The 19,066-nt window shown below is 41.2% G+C and overlaps 1 protein-coding gene across 1 annotated transcript in view; it reads right to left on the bottom strand.

The window, feature by feature from the left end:
• The window catches only part of LOC118370864 (semaphorin-6A-like), a 115,683-nt gene that overhangs the window by 53,360 nt on the left and 43,257 nt on the right, over window positions 1–19,066 (bottom strand). The window contains exons 2-3 of the mRNA XM_052461123.1: window positions 6,261–6,404; window positions 5,696–5,813 (exon numbers count right to left, since the gene is read on the bottom strand). Coding sequence (XP_052317083.1) covers window positions 5,696–5,813; window positions 6,261–6,360 — 218 coding nt within the window. The 5' untranslated portion in view covers window positions 6,361–6,404. The remainder of the gene's footprint in view (window positions 1–5,695; window positions 5,814–6,260; window positions 6,405–19,066) is intronic.

Consider the following 19,066-nt stretch of genomic DNA (forward strand, 5'->3'; position numbering starts at 1 on the left):
TCTGATGTTACGGTTCGTTGTTTGTTTCTTTTTGTTTGGAAGTTTCGCTTAAATAAATATGTGGAACTTTAATCACCCTGGTCCGTCTCTCCACACAACCGTGACACACACGCCAACACAATTTACAAATGAAGCATTTGTATTTAGTGAGTCTGCCACGGATATTCTCTTGGTAAGTGCATGAATTGGACCATTTTCCTGTCCTGCTAAGCATTCAAAATGTAATGAGTACTTTTCGGTGTCAGGGAATATGTATGGAGTAAAGAGTACATTATACAGATACTTAAGTAGTACTTTGAAGTATTTATACACCACTGTTCTATAGTAAACCTGTAGTATTTCTTTCATGTGAGATTAAGAATTGCTCAACAGCTAGTCAAAGAAAATCACTGACTCTTAGGAGATGAAAGTATAATATCCTGGCATATGAATAATGTCCTTAATAAAAAAAAGGGCAGAAAAAAATGTACAGAATATTAAAACAATCCACAACAGTAATGAACTGAGTGCATAATTAAAATTAAATATTAAATCTTTGTGGAAGAATGAACATGTTAGAAGCCGCAAATAACAGAAGATAATGACTTAATCAAGGTAACTGTTTTACTCCCACAAATAACGGCATGTACGACATCTGCTGGAGCGCCACCATTGCCCAAGATGACGTTTTAACATTTTTATTAAGCCACTTATTTACAATTTTGTCAGTGAATATGTTTGTTTGTCCTGCTGCTAAAAGATTGTGTGGTGTTACTGCCAGTGTAAAACAGGAGCCAAAAGGATTTATACCATTCACAAAATGGCGTTTGATTTTGGAAACAATTTCCACTGACCATCTGCAGGCAGCACACATGGAGATGATTGGTCATCAGGCATGGAATCATGACCCTACCTCAACACTGGCCCCACAACACTGGGCCCTCAACACTGGCCCCTCAACACTGGCCCCACAACACTGGGCCCTCAACACTGGCCCCTCAACACTGGCCCCACAACACTGGGCCCTCAACACTGGCCCCACAACACTGGGCACTCAACACTGGCCCCTCAACACTGGCCCCACAACACTGGCCCCACAACACTGGGCCCTCAACACTGGCCCCACAACACTGGGCCCTCAACACTGGCCCCACAACACTGGGCCCTCAACACTGGCCCCACAACACTGGGCCCTCAACACTGGCCCCACAACACTGGGCCCTCAACACTGGCCCCACAACACTGGGCCCTCAACACTGGCCCCAAAACACTGGGCCCTCAACACTGGCCCCACAACATTGGGCCCTCAACACTGGCCCCACAACACTGGGCCCTCAATACTGGCCCCACAACACTGGCACCACAACACTGGCCCCACAACACTGGCACCACAACACTGGCACCACAACACTGACAACAGACTGACAAAACACATTTCATTGGGTTTTGACTTTAAGAGCCTCTACGGAGGTCTGATTGGAAAATATTCAGCCCAATATTTAATTATATTGTGTGTATTGAGCTGTTTGCCAATGGACTGTTTTTACTCGTATTATTACCTATCCTGATGCCTAGTCACTTTACCCTGCCTTCATGTACATATCTACCTCAAATACCTGGTACCTCTGCACATTGACCTGTATATAGCTCCATTCTTGTTTATTTTATTCCTCGTATGTTACTATTGTATTATTGTAATGAAACAGTAGGGAGCAGGTCTCGAACCTATCGACTGTGCCACAAAAGCATGCTCGTGCGGCAGGGACGATTTCCACGCTTATAAACCCAGGGTCGTTACACTATTATTCAACTGTCGTTGGGAAGGGCCGCATGCAAGCCTTTCACGGTAAAGTCGACATCAGTATTCGGTGCATGTGACAAATAACATTTGATTTGATTTGATTATGATTTGACTTTGAAAGAACATCTAACCGTTAGTTATACTGTTAGTCATCTAGTTGTATGTATATTATTCTATTTGTATTCAGAAATCACGGTATCCGCTTGGCTTTGGTGGCAGCATTCCATCGTTTCAAACATTTCTCCCAGTTAAAATCAATCTACTCTTCACGACGACAGCAATTCCAACAATTCCAGCGTCACATTCCCTCCTCACCATCTGTCCGTTGGCATTCGCGTCTGCTTTAAATATGCTGGAGTGAAACACACTGTGTTGTCTTTACACCACACCCCACTAATAAATCCCTCACTTTCCCATTTCCCCCAGGCCCGACCAGGAGCAGGTAGCAGTCAGACCAAAGGCTGGGACTCCAAAGCTCCCAACACCTCCTTAATGAACACAGATGTGTTCAACAGGCCTGCTACTTAGGAACCAGGCTTCAATGGCCACTTATTTAGTAGCGCTCTCAAAAAACAAAATGACTCATTGTTGCTTTCAACAGCATCCAATCAACTTACTATGTAATTAGGCCAATACAGAAGCCGACACAGATACAGAGCAATTTGATCTGAATTCCCCATGCTGTGGCTTTGTTAAATTTGTAACCTCTATAGTCCATTTTTTCAAGCAAGCTAGGTAAGTTTTTAAAAAACGATGATACAAAATGAAATTAAATCAATATGCTTCCCCATATGGAGAAAACTATTGATGCAGACTCCCCCGTTTCCGTCACACAACCTCAGTTCCAGTCCAGAACCAAGCATCTAGTTTATCCAGTGTCTGCCCCGAGCTATTAGTCTGCCCAAGTCATCGTCTGTGTTCGAATACCCGTACTAGCCTTCTACATACTTAAACCCCATACTCATTACGGTCGTTTGATCTAGTAGAATTCACTCTCTTTTCCAACTAATGTGTTTGACAACGGCTGATAATCAGATAAATTGATGCGCTGTACCAAAATGAATGAACGGTGGGCGTCAACAATAGCGCATTCGATGATGCATTCCGAGTACTATTTTCGAAATTTCACATACAAACTAAATTTTTTCGCATATTATTTAATACACTAGTATGGATATTCAGACACATCCAATGTTTTTTTTGTAATTGGTTATAATTTATTGATTGTATTTGATTTATAAATGTATTCAGAGGATTTGAATCTAGATAAAGTAAAGCCAGTTCAGAAAGGGAACCCGAGTGCCTGCATCAGGTGAGATTGCACCAATTAGATGCTAGCAACAATCAAGCCTACATTATTTGACGGTCCATTTAAACTGACCGTTCTGCTCACATATCCTGCTGCCGCTTGCTGCTGTCGCGAGTCTGCGTTTCTTCTATTGCTCCCACCACCACCACCACCCCACCTGTTAGGTTCTGTGTTACTGATGGGCTCACTGCTTGTAGGTCATTTTATATATCGATATTGATGCTTTGCTTGGGCAGTGAGCTACCCTGAAGGAGAAGAGCCTATATCGCCAAGACTTACATGATTCATTATTTAATAAATGGTTAAACATATTTATTTTCTGAATTGATTTTAATTGAACTGAACTGATTGATTACCTGGTTTGGTTTAATCTTTCACTATTGGTAGTTTTACTGTCTGCTTCTCTAGTGTCTATTGTAAATGTTGATGTTGTCCTGTTTTTATTCTTTGTGTGTGTTTGTGTACATGAACTTTGAACTGAAACGTGAGATATACAATAAGATATAAGTATCTAACAGGACTCTGTGGGGTATCATCTGACATGACTCTGTGGGGTATCATCTGACATGACTCTGTGGGGTATCATCTGACATGACTCTGTGGGGTATCATCTGACATGGGGTATCATCTGACATGTGGGGTATCATCTGACATGACTCTGTGGGGTATCATCTGACATGACTCTGTGGGGTATCATCTGACATGACTCTGATGGGGTATCATCTGACATGACTCTGTGGGGTATCATCTCTGACATGTATCATCTGACATGACTCTATGGGGTATCATCTGACATGACTCTGTGGGGTATCATCTGACATGACTCTATGGGGTATCATCTGACATGACTCTGTGGGGTATCATCTGACATGACTCTATGGGGTATCATCTGACATGACTCTATGGGGTATCATCTGACATGACTCTGTGGGGTATCATCTGACATGATGACATCTGACATGACTCTGTGGGGTATCATCTGACATGACTCTGTGACATGGGGTATCATCTGACATGACTCTGTGGGGTATCATCTGACATGACTCTCATCTGACATGACTCTATGGGGGGTATCATCTCATCTGACATGGGATCATCTGACATGACTCTGTGGGGTATCATCTGACATGACTCTGTGGGGTATCATCTGACATGACTCTATGGGGTATCATCTGACATGATGACTCATGACTCTGTGGGGTATCATCTCATGACTCATGGGGTATCATCTGACATGACTCTGTGGGGTATCATCTGACATGACTCTGTGGGGTATCATCTGACATGACTCTGTGGGGTATCATCTGACATGACTCTGTGGGGTATCATCTCTGACTCATGGGGTATCATCTGACATGACTCTGTGGGGTATCATCTGACATGATCTGTGGGGTATCATCTGACATGATGTATCACTCTGTGGGGTATCATCTGACATGACTCTATGGGGTATCATCTGACATGACTCTGTGGGGTATCATCTCATGACTCTGTGGGGTATCATCTGACATGACTCTGTGGGGTATCATCTGACATGACTCTATGGGGTATCATCTGACATGACTCTGACTCTATGGGGTATCATCTGACATGACTCTGTGGGGTATCATCTGACATGACTCTGTGGGGTATCATCTGACATGACTCTGTGGGGTATCATCTGACATGACTCTGTGGGGTATCATCTGACATGACTCTGTGGGGTATCATCTGACATGACTCTGTGGGGTATCATCTGACATGACTCTGTGGGGTATCATCTGACATGACTCTATGGGGTATCATCTGACATGACTCTATGGGGTATCATCTGACATGACTCTATGGGGTATCATCTGACATGACTCTGTGGGGTATCATCTGACATGACTCTGTGGGGTATCATCTGACATGACTCTGTGGGGTATCATCTGACATGATCTGACTGTATCATCTGACATGACTCTGTGGGGTATCATCTGACATGATGGGGTATCATCTGACTCTGTGGGGTATCATCTGACATGACTCTGTGGGGTATCATCTGACATGACTCTGTGGGGTATCATCTGACATGACTCTATGGGGTATCATCTGACATGACTCTGTGGGGTATCATCTGACATGACTCTGTGGGGTATCATCTGACATGACTCTGTGGGGTATCATCTGACATGACTCTGTGGGGTATCATCTGACATGACTCTGTGGGGTATCATCTGACATGACTCTGTGGGGTATCATCTGACATGACTCTGTGGGGTATCATCTGACATGACTCTGTGGGGTATCATCTGACATGACTCTGTGGGGTATCATCTGACATGACTCTATGGGGTATCATCTGACATGACTCTATGGGGTATCATCTGACATGACTCTGTGGGGTATCATCTGACATGACTCTGTGGGGTATCATCTGACATGACTCTGTGGGGTATCATCTGACATGACTCTATGGGGTATCATCTGACATGACTCTGTGGGGTATCATCTGACATGACTCTGTGGGGTATCATCTGACATGACTCTGTGGGGTATCATCTGACATGACTCTATGGACTCTGTTCCAAAACTGGAACAAATATGAGAGCTAGTGACTTGAGAGAAAAGGGGCGGGAACTGACCTGGCAGCGATATACAACGTTCGGTTCATAATCATGACCAGCTGGATGTCCAGTTTGTGCCGTTGTGTATTGTTTCTTCCAGGTTTGTGTCCAACAAAAGCCGGATACTGCCTTGTATCTGTGGAGAGGGAGGAACAAAAACAATAAATATAGGAAGCAATCCCCCCTCTAGCAAGGCAATGTGTTTTTGAAAAGCCTGACAGAGAGAAAGGTCTCTCTGAGGTTGCTGGAGGATGCTCCAACACTGTATGGCTGGGAGGAATATAGGGTCTACCAATACAGAGAGAAAGAACAATGAGCCTCGCGTGGTATTTATACTATCACACACTGCATTAAAGCCCCAACAGGAAAATACAGGATTACCCTTTGATGTAGGGTGGGCTCCATTTCAAACGCAGCTTTAACTCCTCCATTTTTTATGTTTCCCTGGGCACCAAATTACATTCTACCTTCCAAAAGCACTCAGAGGGGAGAGGGGAGAGGGGAGAGACGAGGAGAAGGTAGTGGGAGGCGGTGGTTGGAAAACAGGGTTTTGGGGGGGTAAGAAATGGCTTGGTGTACTCACAGTTGCCATGTGAAATACTGATTGGCTCCGAGTCTTCTGGGAAGCCAGCCCCAGCAATCTGCAGTAGCGTGAAATACAGCAACAAGGCCTCAGACCTCATTGTAGCTCTGCTGGTTCCTTCCTCGATGACTTATTTACTTTAGCCTGTGAGGAGAAGACCAAGAAGAAAAAAATATGTTAAACAAATAAAGTCCATCTGAATTAGCTATTTCTGTTTTTCATAGCCGATGCAATCTGTATGTGTGTATATATATATATATATATATATATATATATATATATATATATATATATATATATATATTGTGATGACTCAATAGCTGTATTTCAAGCAAAACAAATGAATTGGGTTAGCGAGGTAATATGAGTCATAGATCGATGGCAGGCCAGGTCTTGTTGAAGTAGGCATGTTGTGATTAACAGCATCAGGAGTGGGAGTTCTACTGGACTGCATCCTGGCCAATAAGTTGAATTAATAGGAGAGCTTCCATGATATGATCCTGGTGTCTGGGCAGAGTTAATAGGCCAGCACTTTTCTCAGTACATGATAATCAACATCTAAGAGTTGGCGCCTGATTGCTGACTGGATTTACAGCAGCCCGTGACCATGCTGATGTTTCTATTCTCCTTCTTGTGCGTTGTGGAAACAAATTACTTCTATAAATCATCCAGACAATTATTGCAGCCATAATCTAATCAAGTATAAGCATTTAATTCACAGACCTTTTATCCTGGGACAAACGGTAACCACTGGGCACAGGCGTCAATTCAACATCTATTCCATGTTGGTACAGAGTCATTTCATTGAAATGACGTGGAAACAACATTGATGTACATAGCCTCGTTATTGTTATTTTACTGTTGCTTTTTTTACTCTGCATTGTTGTTTAAGGGCGTTGTAAGTAAGCATTTCATGGTAAGGTCTACACTTGTATTCGGTGCATGTGACAAATACAGTTTGATTTGATTCAACCAATGTGTGCCCAATGGGTAGACAGTTTTGAGGGGGGTGAATTAAATTTCTGTGGTATGTTAACAGTCGTTTAAACCCAGCACATTTGTTCACTGGCTCTGGAATGTGTCTCGGAGAAGAACGAGAGGGAGAGAGAGAGAAGGGGAGAGAGAGAGAGAGAGAGAGAGAGAGAGAGAGAGAGAGAGAGAGAGAGCGAGACGAGAGAGAGAGAGAGAGAGAGAGAGAGAGAGAAGAGAGAGAGAGAGAAGGAGAGAGAGAAGGAGAAGGAGAGAGAGAGAGAGAGAGAGAGAGAGAGAGAGAGAGAGAGAGAGAGAGAGGGAGAGATTGAGAGAGAGAGAGAGAGAGGGGAGAGAGAGAGAGAGAGAGAGAGAGAGAGAGAGAGAGAGAGAAGAGAGAGAGAGAGAGAGAGAGAGAGAGAGAGAGAGAGAGAGAGAGAGAAGGGAGAGAGAGAGAGAGAGAGAGAGAGAGAGGGGAGAGAGAGAGAGAGAGAGAGAGAGAGAGAGAGAGAGAGAAGAGAGAGAGAGAAAGAGAGAGAGAGAGAGAGAGAGAGAGAGAGAGAGAGAGAGAGAGAGAGAGAGAGAGAGAGAGAGAGAGAGAGAGAGAGAGAGAGAGAGAGAGAGAGGGTGGAATGCGAGAGAGGGAGATAGAAGGGGGTCTCTCTCCATGCTCCCGTGAATCTCATTCAGAAAGAGAATGAAAACACTATTCACTGGGAGATTCACTTTAACAGTGAGGAGAATAGAAATAAAACCTGGGGAACGACCTTGGTCGTTGAGTTTCCTCCTCGCGGGGGTAAACCCTCACTTCACCTGTTTTATACACATACTGGCACAATAACAGACAGGAGACCTGGGTATAGGCCCTCTGAATCTCTGTTAGCCCCGTGCATTTTCATTTTCCAAGGCAAAATAAGATTCTGCACATACACCACTATGGGGGCTGTTTTGTTTCATGAACCTTGACCAGGAAGTCATGCAGTAATTGATGGATTGGTGAGCAGGATGGGGCGGAGACATACCAGTGTTCATGTGGGACTGTCTATTGTGAATGACAGATGGAGCTAGGGAGAGAGGCAACAAACACAGAAAAGTAACACAGAATTGCTAACTCAATACTGTATCACAAAATTATCCATGGGAGAAGAATCGATAATGATGTTCCAAAATATAGCTTTATAATTTCTCATTTAGACACTACAGGCCACAATGCAGCATTATTGTACCTTCTAACTGCAGACAAATGTATGTGTAATAGTTAACCTCCAGTTTTCAAAACTCATGCAACAGTACAGAGGAACTCAATTCACGATCTCTTCAAAAATTCCAAATCAACGCGAAAACAACAGAAAATGTCACCATGTCATTGGATTTGGGTGAAAAAAATTAATTCCTTTACGCTGATGACTTTTTGCAAATCGAATCAGTTTTCTACATTGATTCAATGTTATCACCTTTAATTTTGGGGTTGAAATGGAGAGGATACAACATTGATTCAACCATTTTTTGCCCAGTGGGAATAACTGCAGCTCCCACAGTCCTAAACTCCATGAACTTTATTCATAAAAACATTACCAGCCTAACAATATTATCTTTGCTGTTGCATCAATATGTAATCTGAGGGCATGTGGCCACCACACACTATAAAACATATTTCATTCTGTAATCTGAGGGCATGTGGCCACCACACACTATAAAACATATTTCATTCTGTAATCTGAGGGCATGTGGCCACCACACACTATAAAACATATTTCATTCTGTAATCTGAGGGCATGTGGCCACCACACACTATAAAACATATTTCATTCTGTAATCTAGGGGCATGTGGCCACCACACACTATAAAACATATTTCATTCTGTAATCTGAGGGCATGTGGCCACCACACACTATAAAACATATTTCATTCTGTAATCTGAGGGCATGTGGCCACCACACACTATAAAACATATTTCATTCTGTAATCTGAGGACATGTGCCCACCACACACTATAAAACATATTTCATTCTGTAATCTGAGGGCATGTGGCCACTACACGCTATAAAACATATTTCATTCTGTAATCTAGGGGCATGTGGCCACCACACACTATAAAACATATTTCATTCTGTAATCTAGGGGCATGTGCCCACCACACACTATAAAACATATTTCATTCTGTAATCTGAGGGCATGTGGCCACTACACACTATAAAACATATTTCATTCCGTAATCTGAGGGCATGTGCCCACCACACACTATAAAACATATTTCATTCTGTAATCTGAGGGCATGTGGCCACTACACACTATAAAACATATTTAATTCTGTAATCTAGGGGCATGTGGCCACTACACACTATAAAACATATTTCATTCTGTAATCTGAGGGCATGTGCCCACTACACACTATAAAACATATTTCATTCTGTAATCTGAGGGCATGTGACCACCACACACTATAAAACATATTTCATTCTGTAATCTGAGGGGCATGTGGCCACCACATACTATAAAACATATTTCATTCTGTAATCTGAGGGCATGTGGCCACCACACACTATAAAACATATTTCATTCTGTAATCTGAGGGCATGTGGCCACTGTAATCTGACACACTATAAAACATATTTCATTCTGTAATCTGAGGGCATGTGGCCACCACACACTATAAAACATATTTCATTCTGTAATCTGAGGGCATGTGGCCACCACACACTATAAAACATATTTCATTCTGTAATCTAGGGCATGTGGCCACCACACACTATAAAACATATTTCATTCTGTAATCTGAGGGCATGTGGCCACCACACACTATAAAACATATTTCATTCTGTAATCTGAGGGCATGTGGCCACCACACACTATAAAACATATTTCATTCTGTAATCTAGGGCATGTGGGGCATGTGGCCACCACACACTATAAAACATATTTCATTCTGTAATCTGAGGGCATGTGGCCACCACACACTATAAAACATATTTCATTCTGTAATCTGGGGCATGTGGCCACCACACACTATAAAACATATTTCATTCTGTAATCTGAGGGCATGTGGCCACCACACACTATAAAACATATTTCATTCTGTAATCTGAGGGCATGTGGCCACCACACACTATAAAACATATTTCATTCTGTAATCTGAGGGCATGTGGCCACCACACACTATAAAACATATTTCATTCTGTAATCTGAGGGCATGTGGCCACCACACACTATAAAACATATTTCATTCTGTAATCTGAGGGCATGTGGCCACCACACACTATAAAACATATTTCATTCTGTAATCTGAGGGCATGTGGCCACCACACACTATAAAACATATTTCATTCTGTAATCTGAGGGCATGTGGCCACCACACACTATAAAACATATTTCATTCTGTAATCTGAGGGCATGTGGCCACCACACACTATAAAACATATTTCATTCTGTAATCTGAGGGCATGTGGCCACCACACACTATAAAACATATTTCATTCTGTAATCTCGGGGCACGTGGCCACCACACACTATAAAACATATTTCATTCTGTAATCTCATGTGGGCATGTGGCCACCACACACTATAAAACATATTTAATTCATCTGAGGGTGGCCACCACACACTATAAAACATATTTCATTCTGTAATCTGAGGGCATGTGGCCACCACACACTATAAAACATATTTCATTCTGTAATCTAGGGGCATGTGGCCACCACACACTATAAAACATATTTCATTCTGTAATCTGAGGGCATGTGGCCACCACACACTATAAAACATATTTCATTCTGTAATCTGAGGGCATGTGGCCACCACACACTATAAAACATATTTCATTCTGTAATCTGAGGGCATGTGGCCACCACACACTATAAAACATATTTCATTCTGTAATCTGAGGGCATGTGGCCACCACACACTATAAAACATATTTCATTCTGTAATCTGAGGGCATGTGGCCACCACACACTATAAAACATATTTCATTCTGTAATCTGAGGGCATGTGGCCACCACACACTATAAAACATATTTCATTCTGTAATCTGAGGGCATGTGGCCACCACACACTATAAAACATATTTCATTCTGTAATCTGAGGGCATGTGGCCACCACACACTATAAAACATATTTCATTCTGTAATCTGAGGGCATGTGGCCACCACACACTATAAAACATATTTCATTCTGTAATCTGAGGGCATGTGGCCACCACACACTATAAAACATATTTCATTCTGTAATCTGAGGGCATGTGGCCACCACACACTATAAAACATATTTCATTCTGTAATCTGAGGGCATGTGGCCACCACACACTATAAAACATATTTCATTCTGTAATCTGAGGGCATGTGGCCACCACACACTATAAAACATATTTCATTCTGTAATCTATGGGCATTCTGTGGCCACCACACACTATAAAACATATTTCATTCTGTAATCTGAGGGCATGTGGCCACCACACACTATAAAACATATTTCATTCTGTAATCTAGGGCATGTGGCCACCACACACTATAAAACATATTTCATTCTGTAATCTGAGGGCATGTGGCCACCACACACTATAAAACATATTTCATTCTGTAATCTGAGGGCATGTGGCCACCACACACTATAAAACATATTTCATTCTGTAATCTGAGGGCATGTGGCCACCACACACTATAAAACATATTTCATTCTGTAATCTAGGGCATGTGGCTACCACACACTATAAAACATATTTCATTCTGTAATCTGAGGGCATGTGGCCACCACACACTATAAAACATATTTCATTCTGTAATCTGAGGGCATGTGGCCACCACACACTATAAAACATACACACTATAAAACATATAAAACATATTTCATTCTGTAATCTGAGGGCATGTGGCCACCACACACTATAAAACATATTTCATTCTGTAATCTGAGGGCATGTGGCCACCACACACTATAAAACATATTTCATTCTGTAATCTGAGGGCATGTGGCCACCACACACTATAAAACATATTTCATTCTGTAATCTGAGGGCATGTGGCCACCACACACTATAAAAACATTTCATTCTGTAATCTAGGGGCATGTGGCCACCACACACTATAAAACATATTTCATTCTGTAATCTGAGGGCATGTGGCCACCACACACTATAAAACATATGTCATTCTGTAATCTGAGGGCATGTGGCCACCACACACTATAAAACATATTTCATTTTGTAATCTGAGGGCATGTGGCCACCACACACTATAAAACATATTTCATTCTGTAATCTGAGGGCATGTGGCCACCACACACTATAAAACATATTTCATTCTGTAATCTAGGGGCATGTGGCCACCACACACTATAAAACATATTTCATTTTGTAATCTGAGGGCATGTGGCCACCACACACTATAAAACATATGTCATTCTGTAATCTAGGGGCATGTGACCACTACACACTATAAAACATATTTCATTCTGTAATCTGAGGGCATGTGGCCACCACACACTATAAAACATATTTCATTCTGTAATCTGAGGGCATGTGGCTACCACACACTATAAAACATATTTAATTCTGTAATCTGAGGGCATGTGGCCACCACACACTATAAAACATATTTCATTCTGTAATCTAGGGGCATGTGGCCACCACACACTATAAAACATATTTCATTCTGTAATCTAGGGGCATGTGGCCACCACACACTATAAAACATATTTCATTCTGTAATCTGAGGGCATGTGGCCTATAAAACATATTTCATTCTGTAATCACTGTGGCCACCACACACTATAAAACATATTTCATTCTGTAATCTGAGGGCATGTGGCCACCACACACTATAAAACATATTTCATTCTGTAATCTGAGGGCATGTGGCCACTACACACTATAAAACATATTGCATTCTGTAATCTGAGGGCATGTGGCCACCACACACTATAAAACATATTTAATTCTGTAATCTGAGGGCAAGTGGCCACCACACACTATAAAACATATTTCATTCTGTAATCTGAGGGCATGTGGCCACCACACACTATAAAACATATTTCATTCTGTAATCTGAGGGCATGTGGCCACCACACACTATAAAACATATTTCATTCTGTAATCTGAGGGCATGTGGCCACCACACACTATAAAACATATTTCATTCTGTAATCTAGGGGCATGTGACCACTACACACTATAAAACATATTTCATTCTGTAATCTGAGGGCATGTGGCCACCACACACTATAAAACATATTTCATTCTGTAATCTGAGGGCATGTGGCCACCACACACTATAAAACATATTTCATTCTGTAATCTGAGGGCATGTGGCCACCACACACTATAAAACATATTTCATTCTGTAATCTGAGGGCATGTGGCCACCACACACTATAAAACATATTTCATTCTGTAATCTGAGGGCATGTGGCCACCACACACTATAAAACATATTTCATTCTGTAATCTGAGGGCATGTGGCCACTATAAAACATATTTCACACTATAAAACATATTTCATTCTGTAATCTGAGGGCATGTGGCCACCACACACTATAAAACATATTTCATTCTGTAATCTGAGGGCATGTGGCCACCACACACTATAAAACATATTTCATTCTGTAATCTGAGGGCATGTGGCCACCACACACTATAAAACATATTTCATTCTGTAATCTGGGGCATGTGGCCACCACACACTATAAAACATATTTCATTCTGTAATCTGAGGGCATGTGGCCACCACACACTATAAAACATATTTCATTCTGTAATCTGAGGGCATGTGGCCACCACACACTATAAAACATATTTCATTCTGTAATCTGAGGGCATGTGGCCACCACACACTATAAAACATATTTCATTCTGTAATCTGAGGGCATGTGGCCACCACACACTATAAAACATATTTCATTCTGTAATCTGAGGGCATGTGGCCACCACACACTATAAAACATATTTCATTCTGTAATCTGAGGGCATGTGGCTACCACACACTATAAAACATATTTCATTCTGTAATCTGGGGCATGTGGCCACACTATAAAACACACTATAAAACATATTTCATTCTGTAATCTGAGGGCATGTGGCCACCACACACTATAAAACATATTTAATTCTGTAATCTGAGGGCATGTGGCCACCACACACTATAAAACATATTTCATTCTGTAATCTGAGGGCATGTGGCCACCACACACTATAAAACATATTTCATTCTGTAATCTGAGGGCATGTGGCCACCACACACTATAAAACATATTTCATTCTGTAATCTGAGGGCATGTGGCCACCACACACTATAAAACATATTTCATTCTGTAATCTAGGGCATGTGGCCACACACACTATAAAACATATTTCATTCTGTAATCTGAGGGCATGTGGCCACCACACACTATAAAACATATTTCATTCTGTAATCTGAGGGCATGTGGCCACCACACACTATAAAACATATTTAATTCTGTAATCTGAGGGCATGTGGCCACCACACACTATAAAACATATTTCATTCTGTAATCTGAGGGCATGTGGCCACCACACACTATAAAACATATTTCATTCTGTAATCTGAGGGCATGTGGCCACCACACACTATAAAACATATTTCATTCTGTAATCTGAGGGCATGTGGCCACCACACACTATAAAACATATTTCATTCTGTAATCTGAGGGCATGTGGCCACACACACTATAAAACATATTTCATTCTGTAATCTGATGGGCATGTGGCCACCACACACTATAAAACATATTTCATTCTGTAATCTGAGGGCATGTGCCACCACCACACACTATAAAACATATTTCATTCTGTAATCTGAGGGCACACCACACACTATAAAACATATTTCATTCTGTAATCTGAGGGCATGTGGCCACCACACACTATAAAACATATTTCATTCTGTAATCTGAGGGCATGTGGCCACCACACACTATAAAACATATTTCATTCTGTAATCTGAGGGCATGTGGCCACCACACACTATAAAACATATTTCATTCTGTAATCTGAGGGCATGTGGCCACCACACACTATAAAACATATTTCATTCTGTAATCTGAGGGCATGTGGCCACCACACACTATAAAACATATTTCATTCTGTAATCTGAGGGCATGTGGCTACCACACACTATAAAACATATTTCACTGTAATCAGGGCTGGCCACCACACTAAAACATATTTCATTCTGTAATCTGAGGGCATGTGGCCACCACACACTATAAAACATATTTCATTCTGTAATCTGAGGGCATGTGGCACACACTATAAAACATATTTCATTCTGTAATCTGAGGGCATGTGGCCAAACATATAAAACATATTTCATTCTGTAATCTGAGGGCATGTGGCTACCACACACTATAAAACATATTTCATTCTGTAATCTGAGGGCATGTGGCCACCACACACTATAAAACATATTTCATTCTGTAATCTGAGGGGCATGTGGCCACCACACACTATAAAACATATTTCATTCTGTAATCTGAGGGCATGTGGCCACCACACACTATAAAACATATTTCATTCTGTAATCTGAGGGCATGTGGCCACCACACACTATAAAACATATTTCATTCTGTAATCTGAGGGCATGTGGCCACCACACACTATAAAACATATTTCATTCTGTAATCTGAGGGCATGTGGCCACCACACACTATAAAACATATTTCATTCTGTAATCTGAGGGCATGTGGCCACCACACACTATAAAACATATTTCATTCTGTAATCTGAGGGCATGTGGCCACCACACACTATAAAACATATTTCATTCTGTAATCTGAGGGCATGTGGCCACCACACACTATAAAACATATTTCATTCTGTAATCTGAGGGCATGTGGCCACCACACACTATAAAACATATTTCATTCTGTAATCTGAGGGCATGTGGCCACCACACACTATAAAACATATTTCATTCTGTAATCTGAGGGCATGTGGCCACCACACACTATAAAACATATTTCATTCTGTAATCTGAGGCATGTGGCCACCACACACTATAAAACATATTTCATTCTGTAATCTGAGGGCATGTGGCCACCACACACTATAAAACATATTTCATTCTGTAATCTGAGGGCATGTGGCCACCACACACTATAAAACATATTTCATTCTGTAATCTGAGGGCATGTGGCCACCACACACTATAAAACATATTTCATTCTGTAATCTGAGGGCATGTGGCCACCACACACTATAAAACATATTTCATTCTGTAATCTGAGGGCATGTGGCCACCACACACTATAAAACATATTTCATTCTGTAATCTGAGGGCATGTGGCCACCACACACTATAAAACATATTTCATTCTGTAATCTAGGGGCATGTGGCCACCACACATATTTCATTCTATAAAACATATTTCATTCTGTAATCTGAGGGCATGTGCCACCACACACTATAAAACATATTTCATTCTGTAATCTGAGGGCATGTGGCCACCACACACTATAAAACATATTTCATTCTGTAATCTGAGGGCATGTGGCCACCACACACTATAAAACATATTTCATTCTGTAATCTGAGGGCATGTTGCCACCACACACTATAAAACATATTTCATTCTGTAATCTGAGGGCATGTGGCCACCACACACTATAAAACATATTTCATTCTGTAATCTGAGGGCATGTGGCTACCACACACTATAAAACATATTTCATTCTGTAATCTGAGGGCATGTGGCCACCACACACTATAAAACATATTTCATTCTGTAATCTGAGGGCATATGGCTACCACACACTATAAAACATATTTAATTCTGTAATCTGAGAGCATGTGGCCACCACACACTATAAAACATATTTCATTCTGTAATCTGAGGGCATGTGGCTACCACACACTATAAAACATATTTCATTCTGTAATCTGAGGGCATGTGGCCACCACACACTATAAAACATATTTCAATCTGTAATCTGAGGGCATGTGGCCACCACACACTATAAAACATATTTCATTCTGTAATCTAGGGGCATGTGGCACCACACACTATAAAACATATTTCATGTAATCTGAGGGCCACCACACACTATAAAACATATTTCATTCTGTAATCTGAGGGCATGTGGCCACCACACACTATAAAACATATTTCATTCTGTAATCTGAGGGCATGTGGCTACCACACACTATAAAACATATTTAATTCTGTAATCTGAGAGCATGTGGCCACCACACACTATAAAACATATTTCATTCTGTAATCTGAGGGCATGTGGCCACCACACACTATAAAACATATTTCATTCTGTAATCTGAGGGCATGTGGCTACCACACACTATAAAACATATTTCATTCTGTAATCTGAGGGCATGTGGCCACCACACACTATAAAACATATTTAATTCTGTAATCTGAGGGCATGTGGCCACCACACACTATAAAACATATTTCATTCTGTAATCTGAGGGCATGTGGCCACCACACACTATAAAACATATTTCATTCTGTAATCTAGGGGCATGTGGCCACCACACACTATAAAACATATTTCATTCTGTAATCTGAGGGCATGTGGCCACCACACACTATAAAACATATTTCATTCTGTAATCTGAGGGCATGTGGCCACCACACACTATAAAACATATTTCATTCTGTAATCTGAGGGCATGTGGCCACCACACACTATAAAACATATTTCATTCTGTAATCTGAGGGCATGTGGCCACCACACACTATAAAACATATTTCATTCTGTAATCTGAGGGCATGTGGCCACCACACACTATAAAACATATTTCATTCTGTAATCTAGGGGCAATGTGGCCACACACACTATAAAACATATTTCATTCTGTAATCTAGGGGCATGTGGCCACCACACACTATAAAACATATTTCATTCTGTAATCTGAGGGCATGTGGCCACCACACACTATAAAACATATTTCATTCTGTAATCTAAGGGCATGTGGCCACCACACACTATAAAACATATTTCATTCTGTAATCTGAGGGCATGTGGCCACCACACACTATAAAACATATTTCATTCTGTAATCTAGGGGCATGTGGCCACCACACACTATAAAACATATTTCATTCTGTGAGGGGCATCTATAAGGGCATCTGCATGTGGCCACCACACACTATAAAACATATTTCATTCTGTAATCTGAGGGCATGTGGCCACCACACACTATAAAACATATTTCATTCTGTAATCTGAGGGCATGTGGCCACCACACACTATAAAACATATTTCATTCTGTAATCTGAGGGCATGTGGCCACCACACACTATAAAACATATTTCATTCTGTAATCTGAGGGCATGTGGCCACCACACACTATAAAACATATTTTTCATTCTGTAATCATATTTGGAGGGCATGTGGCCACCACACACTATAAAACATATTTCATTCTGTAATCTGAGGGCATGTGGCCACCACACACTATAAAACATATTTCATTCTGTAATCTGAGGGCATGTGGCCACCACACACTATAAAACATATTTCATTCTGTAATCTAGGGCATGTGGCACCACACACTATAAAACATATTTCATTCTGTAATCAGGGCACTATAAAACATATTTCATTCTGTAATCTGAGGGCATGTGGCCACCACACACTATAAAACATATTTCATTCTGTAATCTGAGGGCATGTGGCCACCACACACTATAAAACATATTTCATTCTGTAATCTAGGGGCATGTGGCCACCACACACTATAAAACATATTTCATTCTGTAATCTGAGGGCATGTGACCACCACACACTATAAAACATATTTCATTCTGTAATCTGAGGGCATGTGGCCACCACACACTATAAAACATATTTCATTCTGTAATCTGAGGGC

Source organism: Oncorhynchus keta, chromosome 14, assembly GCF_023373465.1.
Source record: "Oncorhynchus keta strain PuntledgeMale-10-30-2019 chromosome 14, Oket_V2, whole genome shotgun sequence".
Lineage (NCBI taxonomy): Eukaryota > Metazoa > Chordata > Actinopteri > Salmoniformes > Salmonidae > Oncorhynchus > Oncorhynchus keta.